The 23,831-nt window shown below is 37.9% G+C and overlaps 1 protein-coding gene across 2 annotated transcripts in view; it reads right to left on the reverse strand.

The window, feature by feature from the left end:
• The window catches only part of LOC149141845 (Urb2/Npa2 family protein), a 257,141-nt gene that overhangs the window by 73,378 nt on the left and 159,932 nt on the right, over positions 1-23,831 (reverse strand). For both annotated transcript variants that reach the window (XR_016264824.1, XM_089449600.1), the window contains exons 8-9: positions 6,608-6,711; positions 6,386-6,477 (exon numbers count right to left, since the gene is read on the reverse strand). Coding sequence is in view for 1 of the 2 variants with exons in the window: in XM_089449600.1 (XP_089305726.1) it covers positions 6,386-6,477; positions 6,608-6,711 (196 nt within the window). In the remaining variant the exon portion in view is untranslated. The remainder of the gene's footprint in view (positions 1-6,385; positions 6,478-6,607; positions 6,712-23,831) is intronic.

Consider the following 23,831-nt stretch of genomic DNA (forward strand, 5'->3'; position numbering starts at 1 on the left):
GCATGATGTGTATGATATAACAGTGATTACTCCCTTAACGTGGGGCAATTCATCACCCACCAGGGGTTGGGACATACATGGGTTACTTAATGATGCAAGAGGCACTCATAGGGACCCTAGGAACTAAGGTGATGGCCATAATGATAAGAAGTAGAGATCATATTTGGCTTTTGCCCAAGTGTTAAATTCTATTGTCCCAACCATCTTTTGCATTTTGTGGTACATTTCATGTTGCATGTGGCCATATTATGCTTTTATCTTTTTTTTTTAGCTGCATCAACCTACAGGGCATCATTCTAGGCCCAACCCAAACATGTGTGTTGTAAATTGTAACTAGTTTCGGTCTTCATAATTGGCATGTGTCTTATGTCATAATGTAACTTTTATGTATTGATCAAAAGAAAAAAGAAAATGTAAAAGAAAAATTGTTTATAAAGCATGGGTTTCATGCTTATGTCATTTGGTCAATAGGTCAAGCATCCATTGTATGCTACTAGGATTTATTATAAGTCAAGTTCATTGTGACAATATAAAAGACCCTATTGTGCGCTTGTATTAAAGGAAGAAATATTATTTTGATGTAGAAATATCTAGGTAAGCTCTCAAAGTACAATTCGGCCAGCCAGTGGAAGTCGACCTAGAAAGGGTTGATGAATCCACCTTGGAAGACTATACAAGGAAGACTTGTCCTCCATTTGTGAACAAGCAATCAATCTCACATATCTTAGTATTCTGGTCTGTGATTTGAGGAGGCGTGCGAAGGATATTAGGAGGCTAGAAGAGCCTTACAAAGATAGAAGTTTGAAGTCTTTTTATTTATGCGATATCACTAGATTCAGCTAGGGTTTCCACAGAAGTAACAAAGTTTCATATGTAGAGGAAATTGCAAAATTAACAATGTTACAGAAGTGAAGAACCCTTGATTGGCTAGTTGGTTGACTTGTACCTTGATGGAAGTTAAAGGTCTTCGGTTTGGTCTTGGAAGTCCTTTGAAAGTTGATAAGAAAGAGATGTTCTATTGGGTTTTCCCCTTTGGAGGGTTTTGCCCTAGCGTGGAGCTTATATCCTGTGTTCATTGTGTTTAGCATTTATTTTATGATAAGAACATAAGCATAATTAAGTTAAGAAGATCCTAAATCACAAGTAAATGTCAAAGAAGGATATGTAAAGTTAAAGATACTGCCCTAATGAATTTTCCAACATGCTTTTAGAGCTAAGGACGATGGCAAAAAGGCAACTAGAAGATCGTTGTTTAGAAGAGAAAAAGGATTTCAAATATAGCATGAGGAACTATTTACTCTAAAGATAGAGCTACTTAGAAGTCAAATCCAAGCTACTATTATATGATCAAACCTCTGCAATTACGGCCGAAGACCTGGGCTAGATGGTCGAAGAAATTAATGAAGCCGAGAAGCGCTTTTTTGGCGATCCAAGGAGATAGATAATAAACCTATTCTAGGTCGAGATCTTGTGAAGGAGATCGAAGATCTGAGCACTGTCTAAAGGTCTCAACATTATCTTTCAAGTTTAAATTTCACAAGGTTTTGTGCAATAATATAAGAGTCACTGAATCTCAAAAGTGTCTTTCACTAGACTAGAAATAGTCCTTACAACTAGCCAATGAGATGGACCAAGACCAAACTGTATAAAAGCATTTTTAGGCTCATTTGGAAGGACTGATCCATAGCCACAAAAGGTCGCAATCACCTTCAAAATCCTGAATTTTACATAAATCATTACCAAGGCTAGTAGAACCCCCTCACTCCAATGAATCATTAAACATTGAAGAAAGCCCTAATTTGAGGGCCAAATATTCAGTGAATGCTACAGGTATTCTAAAGGCCTGATATGGGAATCAAATCCATTGTTTAGGACAATAATCCAAGGAGATTACCCTTTGTGTCTCACTCAAAGAATTGTAAAGCCATAAAGCACACAAGTCGAGCTAGAGAACCTGTAGCAGCACCTACAGGATACCCTAACCAGAGTTCAAGGAAAACAAGAATCTTGTCATCCTAAAATAAGTATCCTAGTTTGGCATCTCGGGAAATCAACCTTAAAGATATTGGAAGGAAATCTTGAAGGAGATATTAAACATTTTTTTTTAACCAATTAGTGGAAGAAACATTGAAGGTCTCGCCAAGAAAAGTTGCAGAACCTGAGAAGACAGGTTCCACGAAGTGGAACAAATACTTCAAGTTTGAGAATAGAAGAATATATGCCGACCTACGTAGGTTTGTTCTACAAATGAGAAATGGGAAGCAAACAAGTTGCTTTAAGGACTATGACAATCAAAAGAAGCTACAATTAGTCACTTTGAGAAGAACATTGCTCTTGAAAAGACCATGACATCAATGAAAGGAGCAGTACCTTGGATTGTGAAGAAGGTCTCGTAAATCATTAGAAGACAGACGTTAGCTATGGTTCCTTTGGAGTCTTCACTTTTTGAAAGCAGTAGAAATACCGTAGCAGCTATGGAGGTAAAAATATATTGGACAATGAAATCAAGAAGAAGGTTTTGTGGCAAGCTTTCAGCAATCTTGGTTGACTAAGGTATGTAGTCATAAAGTATGTTGCTTTGTTGAATAAAAGGTTTGTTTTTTATTGTGTTAGGGTTTTCTATGTATGTCTTGATCATAGGGTTTGTAGAATTCATCTTTGGAATCTAGGATTACAAACCCTAGATGGTGCTTGAAGTAGAAAACCCTTGTCAAGAGAGAAAACCCTAACCAGAAACACTATCCCTTGACTTCTAGGGTTTGTAGTCTTCATGTCGTTGAAGGTCGTTGATATTGTAAAACTATTGTCAGTATATGGAAAGCCTAGTCAAGAAAGAAACCCTACCCTAATCTAATCTATTTTTCCTTCATAGAAACCCTAGCTTTTGGTTTTTAGGGTTTTTAGGGTTTGTAGGGAATTTAGGGTGAATGGCAAACCCTAGTGAGGGTAGAATTGGATTTGAGATTCTAACCCTAGGATTGATGTTTCAAAAGAAAATATCAAGAGACTTAGGGTTTGGATCTGAAAACCCTAAGAGTTCTCCCTCTCTAACATTCCATGGAATCCCTAGTCTGTCAAAATCATAATCATACTCCCATACTTGTATATTTTACTTGGTGGTACTTGTCGATGAATTTTGCAGGTACATAATGAAGAAAGAAAAATGAGAAAGATATGTTGATCTTATGCTATGTAGAACATGATGAATGGAGGGAATGGTAACTTGGTAATCAAGTTGGGCACTCTGATAAAGATACACTCATATGAAGTTAGACCATGAGGATGTCGAGGCCTTGTTGAAGAATACTATCATGGTGAGGTAAGCCTAATGTTAATATATGTTATTAGTTATCTTGTTATTATTGTTTTTGCTACCTAGAAAGATGTTGTAGGTATACATAATGATAGTTGAGGCAAGTTCAACTGTATGGATGTTGAGGGAAAGCTCAACATCTGATAACTAACATCTATGAAGAACAAGATGTGCTCATCTTGGGATTGGAAGGTAGTAGTGTAAGAAGATAACCTGAAGGTCTAGAAGGGAGATCACTTTCGTGAGGAAGCTATGAGCAACTTGAAGTTTGGGAAGGTTCAATAGAAAGCCTTCATTGATAAAGTCAAGATGAAAGTGATGTGAAAGATGGATGACCTAGAATCTTTCGTGAGAAGATGGCTCTGTGATCCGTGATACCGTAAAATGAAGCATGCTTTGTACAATGAGATGTGGAGGAAAGAGGGAACCATGCAAGCTATGAAAGACAAGTACTTGTGGTTGTGACTTCTCTAAGGAAGTTGGAATCTCCTCTAGGTTTGAGAGGGAGTAAAAGGAGTCTCCTTGAATAGGAGCAGGATCTATTCTCTGATTACAAAGAGAATAAGAATGACCTTCCTGATTGAGAGGGAGTATGGTTGGACATTGGTTCTCCCTGTGTCATGTACTAGACCAAGACTAACAACCGTAAGTCTAGTGCATGCATCACAGATAGGGAGAATGATAACTTGTTTGGTTCTCCTTGTGTTAGGTACTTTGATGGATTAGGACTGACATCCTAAGTCAAGTACATAAACATGGATAAGGAGAATGTTGGATTGGATAAGCATCATGGACAGACATTCTTAGAGTCATGTAATGTGATGGATTAGGATGGAGATCCTTGTGAAAATATTCTAAACAGAAATCCTACAGCAGTGATTAATATTATTTCTTCTACTTATTACTTTAGAAATAAGTTATCCACAGTATTCTTACAGCAAATATCGAAATATATTCTACTGCAGCCTTCACAATTAAAACATTGCAGAAAGTAAATGTAAGGAAATATACTAGCACAAATACAACCACAATGACAGTTATTTTTGGACAATCGTCCCCAAAAAAACCCAATGTGGGAAAACCGGTGCAGCAGATGAGAGTTTTTATTATTCTTCAGCAAATTCTCTTGTACAAATTACAGCCAGCAAAATAGGAATGAGAAAATTTACAAACACTTCTTGACCAAGTTCTACCCCAGGTGAAGCACTTCTTCTTCCCTGGAATCCCTCTGATCCTCACTGCGTCGCACTGCTCTCCCGGGCTCAATGTCAAGCTGCCCGGAAAGGAAACAACTCGACTTTCTGATTTAGCTCTTGGCCTCCACTTCATAATTATGCCATTGGCCTCATGAGAAAGTATGCACTACAATAACTACTCAGTCTTCAGAAAATAATATTAGCTTTGGCACATGGAAGAATGACAGCAAACAACCTAAAACTCTCAAGCTTGGCCTTTCAAAATAAACTTGGGTCAAATTGATCTGCAATAAACCCTCAGGCTGAGCCAAGAACAATGCTCTGATACCATTGTAATGTCCCAATTGAAGAAAATTTGGAACAAACCCTTCACAAGAAATTTCTACTCATAAACAAAAGTTTGCCATGTTAAAATATAAAAGATGAAATGCATGCAATTCCATAACACGATAAGCAAAAACAATCTTAGCTTTCTTATAATATATATAAGCTGGTGTTTTACATGCTGCAACAACAAAATAGCTAAGATAGCTGAGATAAACTGGCCACAAATAGATCTATAATAATGGCGCAATGGCCCTCCCAAAAAAAACTGATAATCAAATAACTGCAACCTGTGAACCCTGAATGGATTCACCAAGGGAAGATGGGTGCTCACCCAATCTCTCTAAATCACCCTACGGTTTCCGTCCTGGGGCTACCAATGGAGTAGAGAATCGGGTTCTCAACCTCTCATGCAAGAAACAATATCAAAACCAAGATGTCCTCCAATGGTCTCCTCATCCTCTTTTATAGATTTGATGGACTCCTCTGGAGCCTTCTATTTTATTATTATTTTAATCATGGAGCACTTTTTCCTCTTTTATTTCAATTAAAATATTCTTTTAATGTGGGAAAAGGGTAAATTGGCCACACATCTACTCAGGTCACTGAAACTCATATCTAACCATCCCATCCAGTAGATCTTCCTGTTCCGATTCCAACGAGCTATTACACTGATGTGTTCCACTAATTGATCTCCTCGGAATGCCACCTCGAGCATAATTAATTAAGTTATGCCCATTAATAATGTTGATTTCTTAAAGTTCTCGGAATGTGATGGAACAAAAGGAAAATTGTGTAGATGATGGAATATGCCAAGCGAATGCTATCAAATCCCATAAAAACTCCTCAAAACTCCATCGGAAAACCTGATGACATAAACCTGCTCCACTGACCTGGGCATCTCCTGCCCTGCAAATCCACCCTGGCTGCACTATGAAGAAAAATAAAAATGGGGACATGATAAAGGATCTCAACATTCACCACATTTTCTGTGGCTGCAACTGTGCTCAAGAATGTTGGACCCTGATGTGGAACACTTGGCATCATCTGTTCCTGGCAAGGATTTATTAGGAGCAACCCTACTATGTGCAGATGACTACATTGGCCATTTAAATTTTACCTTTTAGAGTTGCTTGGCATTGTATAAGAGTTGTGTCATTGATGTTGAGTGAAAGCACCAACATGAATATGTTTTTAGTGGTTCCGTGTTCTCTATATCTACAGTTACAAAACATCTTTTTGATGGACTAGTTGTACAATTCAAAGCTCACGGAACTATCCTTAGAAGAGATGCAAGAGGTCATAAATTCGAGGCACAGTCTGACCTAGAGGCTTTCCTCTTATCCTTTGGGTAGACTTATGAATGATTGTATATTATTTCTATGCCATTCTCTGTTATGTTAATATAAGCAGCATTTTTCCCACCAAAATTTCAGATGAAGATTGTTATCTAACAATTAGGTGTCACTATGATTTTAACTTTCAGCTATCTTTATTTGACCATTTTTGAAGCAAGGGAAAAAAAAAACCCGCAAATTCCAAGTGTCCTTACCACCCAAAACCGCATGCAATTGTTGAAGATCTTCCAATGAACAGGCATCAACCAAAGCATAAATCCCAGGCCGAAGTGCCCCATCTATCTCCCTGTCAAAATAAAAGGACATCAGCAAAAGAATTTCGAAGGACATAACAGCTTATGAGCATCATTAAGCTATATAAAATTATACAGTTCAATTCTAAGATATGTAGAATAGATAAGATAAGATAAATGGACCTCTTGAGGCCTGACTTTTCTGGACCACACCCAGACAGAACACATATGTAATCAGAAAGAATGTGAGGACAATATATCCCAAGTGTATCCTTATGTTGCCCCATCTGCCATGAGATATGAATATTAGCATAGCACCACAAAATATTCAACGCTATACGAAATTTTATAAACTCGACTATTACTCTGAAAAGAAACTGAACATGCATTTTAAAAGTTAAAGCGTGTTTGTTAAAAGAAGACTGGTGTCAGCATATTTTTGCATTCATAAAAAACGATAATGCTAAGCAATCCAGCACATAAATTATGACAGAATATGTTAAGATGTAATAGGACATCTACCATGGTTTTGTTATTTTATCAGGATGCTTGTATGAAATTTTCAAAGGGCATGTGGATAGGATATGTCCCCAACTTTTGCATTACCTTGTGATGAGATTAGGAGAGATTTCTGGAGCTTATATCAGCCAGATCACAGGAGCTGCATTGCATTATTGGTGGGCCCAGAGGGTTTTCAGGAGTTTTACGGGGTCCGAGTGCAATCGCTTGCCATTTTTCATCATTAGGATCAGTTCTGCACAGTTCAATCTTGGTTCCGCTGCATTCAAATGATTTCCATATAACAGAGTTATTAATGGGCATATTTTTAATTACGCTTAAGGTGTTGTTCTTGGCTGACTACTTGGAGAAACACCTTAGTGTAATAGCTCGTTGGAATGGGGATGAAAAGATTTACAAGACAGGATGAGGAAAAGGGGCTTTGGGAGGCCAGTGTGATCATGGTGGCAGTTTACATATTTTCTGGATATAGAAGTGACTTCAATTAATAATAAAATGTCACATATTAAATAAAAGGAGAGAAAAAAAAGAGTTTTTATCTAATGGGTAAATAAAAAGGGGCAAAAGCCACTTGGAGAAAAGGAGCAAAATGCACTAAGTGGCTTATTAAAAAAATAATAAAAGGAGACTTCAAGCCCATTTCTCAATCATTCCGGTTTATGATTATTTCTTGTTGATAGATTGGAGCTCAAGCAAGCCTAGCTCGAGGGTTTCAAGCGAGACACTTGTTGATTTTTGGTAGCATCAAATGTGCTCTAAGCCTCAAAATTTGCAGGGAGGCTTGGACACGTGTATTCCACAATACCCAGAAATCGTTTTGGGAAATTCCACCCAGAGACAGTTTTATTAAAATAATTAATTATTTTTAATGGGTGTCTAAGTCTAAACTTAAAAAATTAAAATAATTAAAGGGTATTAATCAAACTGTGGGTGAAACTTCTAGAAGAAGACGAGGATCAAGCCAAATGATCTGAGCCATTGATTAGAATTTAATCTAGGTCGTTGGTTCTCAACTGAAGGATTATAAGAGGAGGCTTGATGGGCATTTGGAAAATAAATTAGAGAGAGATCAAGAGATCGAATTTCTTAGAGAGGGCAGCATAGCAGTTGTTAGAGAATCGATCGAGGAGATTTCTTGCAGCGAGGAACAGGGATAGATTCCGGGGGAAGTTTTCCTGGACCGGAGAATCCAAGGCAGAGAGGATAGAGAGACGTCCAAAGAAGCTGCAGTTGGGCCACACAGAGCTACGTTGTGGCAGTGTAGAAGCTTCAGAGGGAGATCGAAATTCTGTTGAGGAATAGTCAGGATCTAGTGCCGGAGCCGGGGTGTGAGACCGGGAGGCCTGAGAGTTGAAGTTTCCAGCCAATAGAGGATCAAAAGGAGGTGCAGCGTAGTCCCAGCTACAGTGACGTTGTGACTGCGTAGGCTTGACACAGTACTGTGCAGAGGCAGTGCAGAGGCTCACCTCCAGCACAGATCAGTGTCGATTCTTCCAGTGACAAGGTGAGATCATCTCACTACTCTTTTTGTCTAGTTTCTCTCTATATTGGATAACCAGCAAGGCATCCAAAGATTGTATTCAGAAAACTACTGCTTAGTAATACAAACCCTCAGTTGTTGCACTAGCTTTCCCGCATTGGGTATTTTCGAGGACATTTGTCCAAAAATGACGGTGTAACATGTTGTGTATTTCTTTCTTGCTCAATTTCTTATTTCTGCATATAATTTTAATTGGTGAAGGCTGCAATGTATTAGTTTCGGTTTTTGTTGTAGGATGCAGTAAATAATATGTTCAGTAATTAACAAATAGAAGGAACTTAATCAGTTGTTGTAGTAGAAATTTGGGTCTTCCAAATTTTAACAATGCTCACACTAGTTTCGGTGGACATCATTGCCACCCTAGCTGGTACAACTGATTTTGGTGGACATCAATTGCCACCATAGTTGGCTTGCAGAGAAATTATCCATATTTCTCATTTGTTCTTCATTATAAGTGATTTGGGGATAATTCTTCAGCTGGACGAATTGATTATTATTGTTGGAGATTATTGCCCTTGAGGGTCGAATTGCTACAATAGTGATTTTTTCTCAAGTGGCTGAGTTCTATTGCATTTTGCGGGAATATCCATGTGGCTGAATCTATTATTCTGAGAAGGCCAAATCCATCTCCCATTGAAAGTTGAATTATTGGCAACTTCAAAGATTCATGGTTATATTATTTGCACCTTGATTTCTTCTTCAATGTGGGGATTAAGTTTGTATTTCTGGATGGCCAAGACCAATTCACTATTTTTCTCAGCAGACCGGTATTCTTATATTAGAGGTTGAGATCCCACCATATTGATCAGATCGAGTTTCCTTCCTGTAAGGGCCGAATTCTATTGTATTTCTGGAAATCATACTTAACATTTTTGAATCATTCCTTCAGACTGTTTGATTTTTTAAGATTGTGCTCATCGCTTGGTAGCTGAGTCAATTGTCTTTTGGAGGGATGAGATACCTATTTTTTGTGGTTATTTATTTGTCTAAATAATTCTAATAATGGAAGTTGAGTTTCATCACCTACAAGCCAAAATTATTTATGTAATTTTTGGGTAGTATATGTCAATGATCCAACCATCTCAAGAAGGATGATTGCACTTATCATGGAGGGTCGACATACTTCTCTTTAAAGTGCCAAGCTACTCATATTTAGGACAACAAGTTTCATATATATATATATATATATATATATTTGGAAGTTGAATTGCCTTGGTAAGGAGGACGAGTTATGAGCTCTTGTGGAGGCCAATTTGTAGACTAGTTGGGAGGACAATTTGATGAGGTTGAATTGATCTAGTTTCCAGGCTAAATTCTCTTAAAGGCTAAACCTATCTTCTGGGGATTGACATCAATATTTCTAGAAGGCTAAGTTGGTCTTTCTCATTGGCAGAATTGGAATCCAGGGTCTATCTTGAGTATTGCATTATAATATCTCCTGCTAAGTTAATAAAATTCTATGTTGCCAGGAAACGTGGGTTTGAGGATGGGGACGGGGACGGGGACGCCATTTTTTGAAACAAGATGCATGCGTTCGTCGGGGGTATATTATAATATATATATATATATATATATATATATATATATTATATTTTATAAATTATAATATATATATATATATATATATATATATATTATATTTTATAAATTATAATATATATAAATTTGTATATTTTTCAACTTTAAACAAGAAAACTAAAATACTTATGATTTAAACTTTATATATTTAAACATGCACATCATTGAACATTTAACATTCACAATGAAATTTCAAAATTTATAGTTTAATATCAAGTGCAAATTGGAGTTTACATATTAATAAGAACCATGATATATGTCAATTGTCATACTATATTCAAAATTTGCCTTAAGGCATCTCCAAACAAGAACTAGGAAATTTTAAAATACTAAAATAAAAATAGCTAATAGTGAACAATTGCTTCCTCAAGCCACATCATCAGCATCACTCAGATCTTTAGTTAGCATGCTCTCCAAGTAGGAATCACTCTCATCTTGAGGCTCCTACTCATCCATAGCAACTGGAGATAGCTCAATAAAGCCATTTGGTTGTATCTCCTTGTCCACACACATCATCTATGTATTGGTCCCATCTCTTGAAAGGACCCTCCTTGTACCCAGGGTCTTTTCAAGATATGAGACCAAGTGTGCTACGAATGTACACTATGTTCTTTGCCTTCTTTGAGCCCAACATATTTCTCTTCACTGAATGGATAAAGGCATAAGTACTTCAATTCCTCTCGCAAGATGAAGAACTAGCCACCTAGAATATTAAGGGAAGCCCATTAAATTAATTAAAATTTTAAAAATAAAAACTAAAATGAACCCCAAAGAACCCGATTTGGGGTTCCATGTACCCATCATCAGGGTTCTCCGTACCCATCAAGACAAAAGAACCCAATTTTTTTTAATGGAGAACCTGGTTCTTCATTGAAGAACCCAGTTCTTATGGGTTCTTCTCAGAAGAACCTGTACCTGAATCCAGTACTTGGGGACGAGAACCCAGGATGGGTTTGAGAACCCCAACACTGAGTTCGCGAACCCGTGCAACATAGATAAAATTCTAATTTTTCCCTATGTATCTTATTGTTGAAGTGTTTTTTATGCCAAGTATTTTTTGAAGTCTTGTTCATCAACTATTTGTGAAAAGTCGAAATCGCAATAATTGTTGGGTTAAATTTGCATCTACTTTAGCCTAGGTACATTACGGGGGTATCAGAGTTGGTTTTCCTGCCAACCTAGAGTGTTTATTTGGAGAAAATTTCTTCGAACCAGCAAGCAAAATCGTCTGCCGAATTTCTTCAAAAATTTAAAGAATATAATAGAAATTTCACAAAATAATAGAGCAAGTTGGAGCATGGGTATCATTAGAGGCAACAAAGAAAAAAAAGAAATCGCAGATCGAAATATGAAGAAGATAAAAAGAGCACAATTGTTGAACAAAATCCTAGTGTTAATGTTGCCATTGCAAGAGAAACGATGATTGAAGGTGAGGTCCATGATCAAACCTGCCAAGATGAATTGGGAGAAGTCATACTCATTAAAGATGAAGCTAGCCCAAACTCACTCCAGCAGGTTGGTGAAAGTGTTTGGGATGAAGGAGAGTCAGATAATTATGCAAAATGTTTGTCGTCATTTAGCGATATTGTTGATCTGGGTGATGAGTACAAGGAAAATCATGAGGCCGCAATAGTTGAAGATGATTCCCAAGAGACGTGCAAAGATGATAATGCACAGGTAGTCAGCGACGTGAAACCAGACCCATCAAATGATTTATTTTATGAAGATGTTGCTCGAACACTTGTGCCAATAATTTGGAAAACCAAATAAAGGTAAGCCCCAACAAGATTATGGAATCCACAGGAAGTTATGATGATACATAGCCATTAGTGGTAGATTATTGTTGGAGAAATGCAATGATACGTGATAGTTTGAGAGGAGAGCCTTCACTAGCAGACTTTCAAACACTCCAAGAGGCATTGGTAGAGATGAAATCTAACTACCTTCACCTTCTTTTGGATGGAGATCACATATTCATGCTTGTTGAGATATACCATCATGCGCTAGAAGGGAAAGAGGAGGAAGTTGACGGGGTTACCTATGAGCTTGATGTTGGAAAATCAAAAGGCAGAAAGATTTTGTTATCTTTGATAAATGTATCTTTATCTTCTTTAGGTCTTCTTTAGCTTTCTTATGTCTTCTTCAACTTCTTATCATCAAGCAACTGTCAAAAATCAAATGTATGAAGATCATAACAACAGGAACACATGATGTAGGCTTTCAACGAGGGAAAAACCCATTTTCTAGAGGAAAACCCAAAAATTATCTTCTCTTCTTTTAGAACCAAATCAAATGAGACAACCAAGACCAACAACAGGTTCTCCTCCATCCACCGAGTCAGCCCTCAAGAATCTTCCTTCAAGACACGACAAAAATCTTCCAAAAGGGTCAACTCAAGTCAACACTCCAACTTGGCCTCCTACAAATCAGCCCTCTGCAACTGCTGAACTTCGGCCCTGTAATGGCTCAGTCCTGCAGTAACCCTAGCTCGCACGTGTGATAAAAAACAAAGAAATTCAGTTCCTTTTTCTGAGAAAATGTCACTCCTTCCTTAATTATAATTGTTCTCATCTTGGAATGACATAACCCTTCCTTTCTAGGCTCCTCGCACTTCTTCTTTTTCACTTAGAATTGCAGACCAAATTCTTGGTGCACTCTCTTCACAATAGGTAGAGTTTTGGCCTACTATAGCCTCCCAATTAGGTCGAATCTCTTCATCAAGGTCGAATCTCTTCATCAAGGTCGACTCGAAGGATGGGCAGGCCAACTTGATGGTAAAGAAGATGACTAAATTACATCAAAATAATTTTATTTATTTGATAAAAAAGCCCAATAAGGGTCTAAAGCATAATGACAAGGACAATGACTCATGACTCAACCCTAGAAGCCTTCAATAGAGGTTTGACCTAGAAACAAAATACATAAAGCATGAAACCCATGCTTATAAATAATTATTCTTTTGACCTTTACAATGATTTTCTTTTCCTTTTCTTTTGACAAATACATTACATAAGGATTACATCATGTCATGAGTCACACAACAATTATGAAGATCGATACTAGTTACATTTCTCAACACTCCCTCTTAACTAGGGAGGTATTCATAATTGTTCAATCGATACAAGGTTGACCTCAATTTGAAATGTTCCAAGAAGAGTATAAGTATACGTAATGCTAGGGATACCAAAACAGCCAAGGTATCCAACACATCAAAGATCCAAGTGTCAAGACACTATTTCAAAGATCCATCAACTCAAGGGTCCAAGTGTGATTTTCAAGACATTAATACAAGGATCTAACACACTAACAGGGACTAAGGTGTCATCAAGGAAACTTGCCTCTATAGGTATCTAGGCTTTCATGCCAAGACACCAACCCTCAAGGATTCAGGTATCATCAAGGTCAAACACTAAAATGGAGCTCCACAACACCAATATGCCCTCCCACACTGGGATCTAGACATCATCTAGGCCAAACCATAACATGAGATCTCAATACCAACCAAGCCAAGATGTCCTCCCAAGTACCATCATACGAGCAGCTTATGGTACTCATCTCTCCCTCTTAACCAAATCAAAGATATCCACCAATTCAAACATGCTTTTTAGACTATACAAACTTCTCAAGGAGAGATCAACACACCAGCTACTTGTTCATCCATCTGAACATAGCATAGCCTCATGACCCCAACCACTTCCAATATATTGGTTCTTATTATCGATATGCTAGCATAATCTCTGGGGTGCTTGTTGAAGGATGTAACTAGGTTCGGTCTTCATAAATGTATTTGAGTCATTATGTAAGGTACTTGTCAAAAGAATAAGGAAAAAAAAATTATTATTGTATCAATGACTTATTAAAGCATGGGTTTCATGCTTGGGTCATCATTATATTAGTCAAAGTCCCCATTGTGGACTCCTAAGATTAATATTGAGTCAATAGAGTCATTGTATAGCAAAAGAGGCCCTTTTTGGGCTTTGGAATCATGTAAAAAGGTTTATTATTGAGTAAAATATGATTTATGTAACCTCCACACCAAGTCGGCCTAATGGAGATCAAGTCGGCCTAAATGACACCTATTTGACCTCACCTGGAGCCTATAAAAGGAAGGAGATTGAATTCATTTGGAGTATCTCATCTCAAGCTAGTTCGATATCTCTCTAAAAGCCAGAAAAAGTGCGAAGTGGATCAAGGAAGCCAAAAGGAGTGCGAGTTGGGTCAAGGTCAAAGAGAAGGAAGAAATCAAAGTTTTGGTGCTACTCTCTCTCTCTTTTGTGCCCTAGTTTGGGAGATCGAAGTCTTCCAAGTGTTGTTGCTACCAATTGCTGCCTGATGTCGTAGGTTGTTGCTTAGTCGTAGTTGCTGGGGTGGAAGTGCAGTTGCAAAGGGGTTGAAGATCTGGAAGGGTTGACTTGGTGTGGAGGGAAGGTTTGGTCTATGCCTAGGTTGAAGAGTCTCAAAGAAAACTATTGAAGGAAGAGAATTTTTTACTAGGTTTTCCCCTCGAGGGGAGTTTTGCCCTAGCATAGTGCCTACATCTTGTGTCTTGTGTTTTTGTGATCTTCATACACACATAATATGGTAATTGCTTCACAAAACATAAGATAATAAAGAAGTAAAAGAAGCCAACATAACTAACAAGTAATTATCAAGAAAGAGGAATCAAACCCTACTTGCATTGATTTCTCAACATGGTATCAAAGCTATTGTAAAAGGAGATCACTTTATTAGCAAGAAGATTTTGAGAAAAGTCATTGTATGAGATCAAATACAGAGAGAAGAAGCTCGGTGCAATATCAGTGATACAAGTTCACTGCAACCTCAGAAATCAAGTTCAGTGCAATTAGAAAAGAGTTAGATATATCTCAGAAGTCAAGTTGTATATCTCAGAAAGGGAGTTTGGAAGTCTATTCAATTACATAACTACAAACCGAGATATTCAAGTTGTCATAGTATAAAACCTTTCCTATATTGCCATCACAGTAATAAGGGACCAAGTCATGTCTATGTTGCCATCACAGAAATAAAGCACCAAGACTGACTGAAGTATGACCGAAATAAGGAAGTTGCCTCAATGTATAATTAGGATCTCAAGACCGAAGTGTGAAGAAGGTTGACATGCTACAAAGAATGTTTTGAAGCCCAAACTACTAAGTTGATACAAGTCTGGTGTAAAAATTCTGAGCACTAATCCGAGATCTAAAAACATTCATTTGAAGACTACGGAAGGAATGTGAAGTTTTTCCTATAAGAACTCTAACCTTAAGGATCTGAATTTATAGTCTGAGGTACAAGCTTAAGGAAATCAAGTAAGTATTGTTTATCAAATCAGAGGTATGTAAACACAAGGTATGTATGCTCATAAGCTTTTAGATTTTCAATATATCTAATCTTAAATGGTTCATAAAATCCTTGTTTATAGCTAGGCTATGGTAAAGATTGTAATCCCTAGATAACATATGAAAATCTCATATTAGAACCTTAATCCTTATCTTCTAGGGTTCAAAAGTAATCTAGGATGTCAAGTAAAAGTCCTAACATTGATTGAAGGAATAACTTGAGTTTCAATATCATAGGATTCCATCCTCCATGGTTACGAAGAAGATCTAACTTGAGAAATTGAATCATGTTCTTTGTATCACTTGTTTTGCTTGAAAGTATGTATCACAGGTATAAAAGATCATGGCTTAATACAAAGAGAACGCTTCAAGGAATCCTTACAAGTTTTGTCAAGGAACATCTCTAGGTATGTCTTAGACTATACACCTTATAAAATTCTCTTAATATAAAAAGTACGTTCATCTTATTTTGAAATTTGTATTACTAACATATTTTTGTTTAGCTTCCTTGAATCTTAAAGATTCTTGATTGGGTGATTCATCATTAGATAAATCTACCCTCCTCACATCCTTAATTATTCTCGTAAAACCCTAGAAAGGTTCTCTGGAAAACCCTAACTTAAGGGTATGCTAATGATAATGTGTGAAACCCTAATCTGCTTAGGGTTATTGAAAGAAAATGTTTGATGTTTTGAAGAAGTCTAAAATAATTGGTTGATGCTTTGATGATGTCTTGTTTGGGGTTTTGGTATGATTATGGAAACCCTAACTTGTTAGGGTTGAATGATACTGTCCAAAATCCCGAACCTTTGAAGCATTGGTAATTTAGGGTTTGCTATGTTCTTATATTGAAACCCTAGCTCATTAGGGTTTGGTAGAATGTGTAAGAAAAACCCTTATAATGTCTTAGAAATGATTTCCTTGGGATGTGTGTGTTTGTCCGATCAAACCCTAGTCTAATCAAGTTTGTTATATGTCTAACTCTTATTGATATTTGTGAAGTTGGGTTTGACTAACACATGATATGAAATACTTATGCATCATGATGAAGTCCTAGATGTATGAGTTGACCTGTTTGTCGGTGGTCATGATTCATGAATCCTAGGGTTTGGAACTAAGCCCTAATCGAAGTTTGTTTCTCTAGGATGTAGTATTTGTGCATTCAAGGGTTTTGGAGTTAAACCTTAGTAGAAATAAAATCTCTAATATATGGTGGCAATGTGATCATTTGAGATTTGTGTAAGTTTATTGAAATGTAAGTTTTAGTTGTGATTAATGTTTGATTAAGAAAATCTAGGGTTTGCAAGAAACCCTAGTGGAAGCTAGTCATGTTGTTGACTGAGTTGTGATTGGTTTTGATTGTTAAATTTCATGTATGAAATCTAGGGTTTGTATGAAATTCTGAAAGTTGTTAGATACTTTGTAGATCTATATTTGTTTGAATTGTTTCTAGGGTTTGCTATATGTTGTAGTAGGGTATGTCATACCTTTGGAAGAAACATTGAAACCCTAGATGTAATGAAAGTTGTTATGATAAAGTAGTCTAGGGTTTATGATAAAGTCCCTAGCAAGATGTTGAAGAGTATGTGTCTCTTGTTTGTAAGTTTGGGCATCTGATATATATAAAGTTGAATGCTTCTGTGATTTTGATATGGTTAACTTCATGCTTCTATAGATTTGGTTGTACTTGCTATCTAAGTTGTGTAGGTACATGATCTTCAAGATAGTGAAGATGTTCGTAAAGAAAAGTTGATGTGATAAGCATGATGTGAATGGTGATGGTAATGATAACTCTGATGAGAAGGATGGAAGCCACGAAAGATTCTCCAATGTCGTAAAGAAGAAGTATAACTCCCTAAGTTAAGAGGGAACCTGGATGAAATCTCCCTAGGTTAAGAGGGAGCTTGAATGAAAGAAATCTCCCTAGATTGAGAAGGAGCACGGATGAAAGAAATCTCCTTAGGATAAGAGGATGGTTGAGAATATTCCTTGTACAGGAATGATTAGATCCTCTCTGATTAAGAGGGAGTGACAGATATGGTTCTCTACTTCATGTGTCATGCACTAGACCAGGACTAACAACCGTAAGTTTTAGTGAAGGCCATGAGTGAGAGAAGAAAATTGGAGAATGTATTTTGAAAGGCTGCTAAGATAAGAAAAGTCAGATCGATTTATGAAATATGTTGTTGCATGAGAAGTAGGAAAGGAAGTTGCATGGTTGAGGAATCTTCTGTCAAGATTCATTGGGAAAGCTCTAAGTCCTACTATGGAAAGTTGAGAAGCAACATCAAGTTGTCTAGAAGACCCCGGAGGTTTGTATTTGATTATGTACATTTGAAAGTGTATTACTGATTGGGGTTGTGTTTGTACAGGTAAATCTCTCGAAGTTTTGATAGCATGTTGGTTACCAATCAGTTTGATCAAGAGAGATTCGTTGAGGCTCTATAAGTAAAGTATTGCCTGGGAGGACATCTAGCCAACACCTTGTGTTGATGTCTAGGTCCCGAAGTAGGACTAAGGTGGACTCAAGTTGGACTAAGATGGACTCTAGCTTTCAGCCTCTCTACGTACCATGAGTCATACAACAATTATGAAGACCAATACTAGTTACATTTCTCAACACTTGACACTACCCAAGGGTCTTTGAATAACACTCAGATGGCCCTAGAAGAATCAGAGTTGTAGGTTGAGCAGCTTTGTATGGGGTTGAGTTGTGGACATTCTTCATCGTCCATGGAAAATAGTCAGTTAACTATGGCAACCATCACACAAGAGGATATTAGGGGCACTCATGATTTGATAGAGGAACCTCCTGTGATATTTGAGCACAGGGAGCTATTGATTTTTACATAGTCTTCCATAATGATAATTATTTTTTAGGATTACGACCTTTTACATTTTTATTCATCAGATCCATCATTCAATAATTACACAAAAGACATCAACCATATAGCAAATAAGATAATGGGATCATAAAGGGACAGTCGCACAAAGAACACAAGAAATTTACCCTGAGAAAACCCTCATGGGGAAAAACCCAGCAACCTTTTCAATAGAGAATTCTTCATTCCAACACGGACACATCTAAGTCAACAAACTAGGTCAAACTTGGTCCATCCTCTTTGTAAAGTCAATCTACCCACTGAAGAGATTTGATTCCTTGTCCAACAAAGATTCATCCTTCCACAATCCAACAAAGATTCATCCCTGTAATGACCTTTCGCTAGCCCCCATAGATCATATTTTGTTGGCCTCAAAATAGTTAAGCGAGTTGTCTCAAATATGCTATCTGACCTGCCTTAGAAAAATGCCATACGAACTACCTCATAAATGCCATATGAACTACCTCAAAAATGCCATGCGAACTTCCTCAGAAGTGTCCTTTTTTCTGCCTCAACTATGCAAGCTTGCTTGGCCTCTTGGAGGGACAAAGTAGTGCCTTCATATAATATTTCATGACATTGAATGGGTGCCTCTTCATTGGAGCCAACTTGAGTTGATTGGAAGGCCGACTTGACTAGGAAGAATGTCGAATTTACATTTTTGGAGCCAAAAACTTTAATTTCAAAAAATTCGAATTCCTTCCTTTTGAAAGTCCAAATGGAACTTGTCATAAAATATATTTCTTTTGACTCTTAGCATTTAAAATAATGACCAAAACATACATTATGAAGACTGGCCATAGTTACAAAAATCAATAATCCCTCTTAACTAGGGAGGTATTCATAATGATTATTCAAATGTTCTCATATTGACAGAATTTCTCTATGAAAATGTCATAACAAATCATCATCAACCTTGTCAGCATCTCTGACATCATCAGCATCATCTCGTCAACATCCACTCGTTGGAATCTTTGACACGTTAGCATCAACTAGTAGGCATGTCTGACATTAACATCATCATCACTAGCATCATCATCTAACCATCAGCATCCGCTAGTAGCAATATCCGGGGTGGTAACAAACCCATGGCTTACCATCAACATATCAGGACTCACTCTTCCAAAGTGATCGGTCCTCATGGCCTCCTATCAAACCAAAATGTTGAAACTCAACCCTCTTGGGGAGTACTACCAAGCACTCACTCAACCTTTCTGGGGAGTACTCGCTCAAACCCTCCTGGGGAGCACTTGTTCAAACCCTCCTGCGGAGCACTTCCTCACCCCTCTTGGGGAACACTCTAGGCCCTAATGTTGAAAGACCTCACTCAATCCTTCCCTAGGGAGTGATCGGGTCTCGATGCTAACAGACCTCACTCAACCCTCTCTTCAGGAGTGATCAGGTCTCGATGTTGAAAGACCTCACCACACCCTACCTTTGTATGTGATCAAGTCCAATGCTGACAGACGTCATGTTGATTTTAGGTAGCATCGGATGTGCTCTAGCTCCGAAATTTTGTGGAGGGGCTAGAATACATGAGATCTCCATGACCCAGAAATCGTTTGGTGAAATTCCACCCGGTTTTTGTTTTATTAAAATAATTAATATTTTTAATGGGGTTCCTAAGTTTAAACTAAGGAAAATAAAAATATTAATGGGTGTTAATAAAAATATGGGTGAGAAGCTTCTAAGAGACGAGGATCAAGTCTGTTTTAATCTTAGTCATTGATTAGGGACTTAATCTCGATTATTGATTCATCAACAGGAAAAGTATAAGAGGATGCTTGAGGGTCAATTGGAGATACACCAAGTTGATCAGTCAGTGTGATTTTTCTGGGGCGTGGTTTGCTGAGAAAATCGAACACGTGATCTAAGTTGCAGTGAGAGGCACAAAAGCAGAGATTTGGATCGGAAAGGAGTTCCGAGCCAAAGAGTACGTGGCAGAGAAGCAACAATAGCATCAAAGAGGCAGCGCAGAGGCCTACGCAGCCCAGGAGAGGCTCACACAGAGCTAACGCAGCCCAGGAGGGTCTCTTGCAATGGCAGTGCAAAGTATTCGTCAGAAGTCCGAGATTTTGCTGGAGAAGCAAGGTTCTGAGCCGGGAGAGTTGAACAACAGTCTTCCTCCAGCAAATCGATCCAGCAGAAGGGGTGACGCAGTCTCCTAGAGGCAAGACGCTGGCCCAAGCAGTGATTTCTCAGGGATTTCGCAATGTTTATTGGGAGTCAGATCACTCATTGGATCAGCCGTGACTTGGGGAATGAAGTAAACCCTCATATGTATTTCTTGTTGCCGAGATTTCTCTGAAAGGTTGGCAAGTGTGAGAGGCAACCTGTTGTACTCAAATTTTGCTTGCTTAATAATACAAACCCTCTATCTGCTACATTGGTTTCCCCGCATTGGGATTTTCCGAGGATGTTTAGTCCAAAAATAACCGTATCCCTTGTGTGTTTGTCTCATATATTGTTTCAGTTTACGATCTATATGTCAATCTAGTCTACAGTAGTGTTTTTCATCATTGTTTATAATTAAATAACTTGTTGAATGAAATAACAAGAGATGACAAACCAGTGACTGCAGTAGGATTTTTGTTTGTAAAGATTCCGAAATTTTCACACCTCACTACACCCTTCCTTCTTGTTTGATCGGGTCTAATCACCAAGAGGCACTTCACTCAACCCTAACTTGGGGAGTATTCTGGACATCTCGAACCATTTTCCCCATCTGGAGAATGTCCATCCATGCTAGTATCAAATCATAATTCCCTCTCAACAATAGGAGTAATCTCCACAAGCCCCAGCTTGTCTCTGAAGTACATGAACTTCTTTCTGGGCAACGGCTTCGTCAAAGCATCAGTTGTCTGCTCATCAATGGAGATATATTCGAGCTTCACTGCTCTCCTCAGTACCATGTCATGAATGAAGTGGTACTAGGTCTCAAGGTACCTTGGTCTATCATCAAGTTGTCATCTATACCCGATCAAAACAATCTTGCAAGATGCAATCATACTCATTCATAACTTTCCATTCAAGTTGCAACATACTCGATCTCTGAGTGCAACAAATGTCTATGTCCTATTCATCCACGAGATCAAAGCCCAAACTAAAGCAATATACAAACTCTCTCTCTCTTTAGCACTCCTTGTCCAATATGAATAATTGCAGTTGAGCTGAGAGTGCCATGATCAGTAATACTATGATGGTACTTCAACACATGTTGAGACACATGTTTTGTTACATTGATTGCCCTATTTGGGTATTCTTTCTTAAACAAATGGCAATACCGATTTGCTCCCTTCTTTCATGATGTTGTCATGTATCTAGTCAAGATCCTTCATCTTGAATTCTAAGGTCAACTCCCTCTGAAGCTAAAACAAGGGTTCTTGGAGAAGCATTGGCTACTCCCTCTAGAGCAAATCTTCCGTTTGATGTAACTCCCTTTGACACATGAGCTCTTCTACAAATCATATAGGATTAACCTTGATCCATTAATCTAAGTGCATCAAACCTGAGGAGCTTGTACAAAGCCTTCTTTCTGTTGCATAAGACTTCTTCATATACCTCACAAGCTTGAGGTAGTTCTTACGTATACTTCTTCTTTCATCGAGGGAGATGATTTTGATCTCTACATCCATCTGATGTAGTTTTCAACAGAAATCATAAACAAAAGTGTACCTAGCAAAAATGTCCCTTCATAGTTATCTTCCCTCTCACTAACGTAGTCCTTTGCTTTGTAGTTTTTGCCATCCAATCAAATTTTGTCTTGATATAAATCAAAGGTGTTTTACTGCCTTTGAGTCCAAATGTCATCCATTACAATATCTCTAATCACAAAGAGTCTCTTTGCCACAACTTTGCTTTGTTCTTCCATCTACTGCCAAAGCCTTGGTAGCCTTCATTATGTACCAACAATCCTCATTAGGAATCCATGGAAGAACAATTACAACCAAGCAAAGACGTCAAAGACAATAGACTAACTAATAGTAACAACAATAGTAGTAGTTAAAGAAGAGAAATATAAAGGTACTTATCTTTTGAAAAGGATATCAGCTCCCGCTTGATCTTTAGACTCTTTACATCCATCTAACACCTTATCCATTGCATCATCCTGATGTCAATTCTTCCTTGCAAAGGCTAGGGTTTCTACTTTCAATGGAAACGTCCAATCCTAGGGTTTTGATCCTACACCTTTAGGACAAACTTTCTAGAGTTTAATAACCTTACATTCTGAAACGTTAGAATATTTCAAGATTTTCAGTCTTCAAACCCCAGTACTTTACATTTCCTTGCAATTTCAACATTCTATGATATCTGCAAGATTCTTCTTTTTCATATTCAAAAGTTTAGGTGGCAAGATCATGGATGTCAGATTTTATTGTTTCAACCTTAGGAGCTAATAACACTAGATTACTCATCTTTCTTCAAGACAAAGATCATGTTAAAATTGGAAACTAGGGCCAAAATCCATGTGGGTCATCTTATTTATGGCAGTTGATATTTTTCTTGGATCCCTCTCATCGAGAGGTGTAGGATTGATCTAAAGATCATCCGATCCCGATAAGTATTCATGGAGTTATGAATTTATTTGCATTATAAGACAATTCGTCAAGGTCGGGCAACAACCAAATAAACCCCACATGTGCTCAACGTTTTAGTATAAAAGGAGATGACTTGAGAGTCATTTCACACACACTTCTCTCTTGATTTCTCTCACTTGTTTTGGGTTTTAGTGTGAGAGAAATCTAGGAGGAAGTAGCCCGGAGAGTACAAAGCTGAGAGGGCAGAGAAACGTCTAGAGATGCTGACACTGGGCCACGTAGAGCTACACTGTGGCAGCGCAGAGCTTCAGAGGGAGATTGAAATTCTGCTGAGGAACAGTCAGGATCTAGTGCCAGAGCTGGGGTGTGAGACTAGGAGGCCAGAGAGTTGAAGTTTCCAGCCAGTAGAGGATCAGAAGGAGGTCCAGCGCAATCCAAGTTGCAGTGACTGTGTAGGCTTGACACAATACTACGCAAAGACTGCGCAGAGGCAGTGCAGAGGCTCACCTCCAGCGTAGATCAGTGTCGGTTCTTCTAGTGACAGGGTGAGATCATCTCACTACTCTTTTTGTCCAATTTCTCTCTATATCGGATAGCCAGTTGGGCTTCCAACGAATTGTATTCAGAAAACTACTGCTTAATAATACAAACCCTCAGTTGTTGCACCGGTTTTCCCGCATTGGGTTTTTCCGGGGACATTTGTCCAAAAATAACGTTGTAATGTGTTGTGTATTTCTTTCTTGCTCAGTTTCTTGTTTCCACATATAATTTTAACTAGTGAAGGCTGCAATGTATTAGTTTCGGTATTTTTTGTAGGATGCAATAAATAATTTGTTCAATAATTTAACAAATAGAAGAAACTTAATCAGTTGCTGCAGTAGAAATTTGGGGCTTCCAAATTTTCAAATCTCATTTTCCAGTGTAAGAGGGAGCTGATTTCTGAATTTGAGATGAAGGATTTTGGTCATCTACATTACTATTTGGGATTGGAAATATGGCAAAACCCTAGTG

This window comes from Pinus tabuliformis, chromosome X (assembly GCF_031772625.1).
Source record: "Pinus tabuliformis cultivar Carrire ecotype Pingquan chromosome X, CPIR1, whole genome shotgun sequence".
NCBI lineage: Eukaryota > Viridiplantae > Streptophyta > Pinopsida > Pinales > Pinaceae > Pinus > Pinus tabuliformis.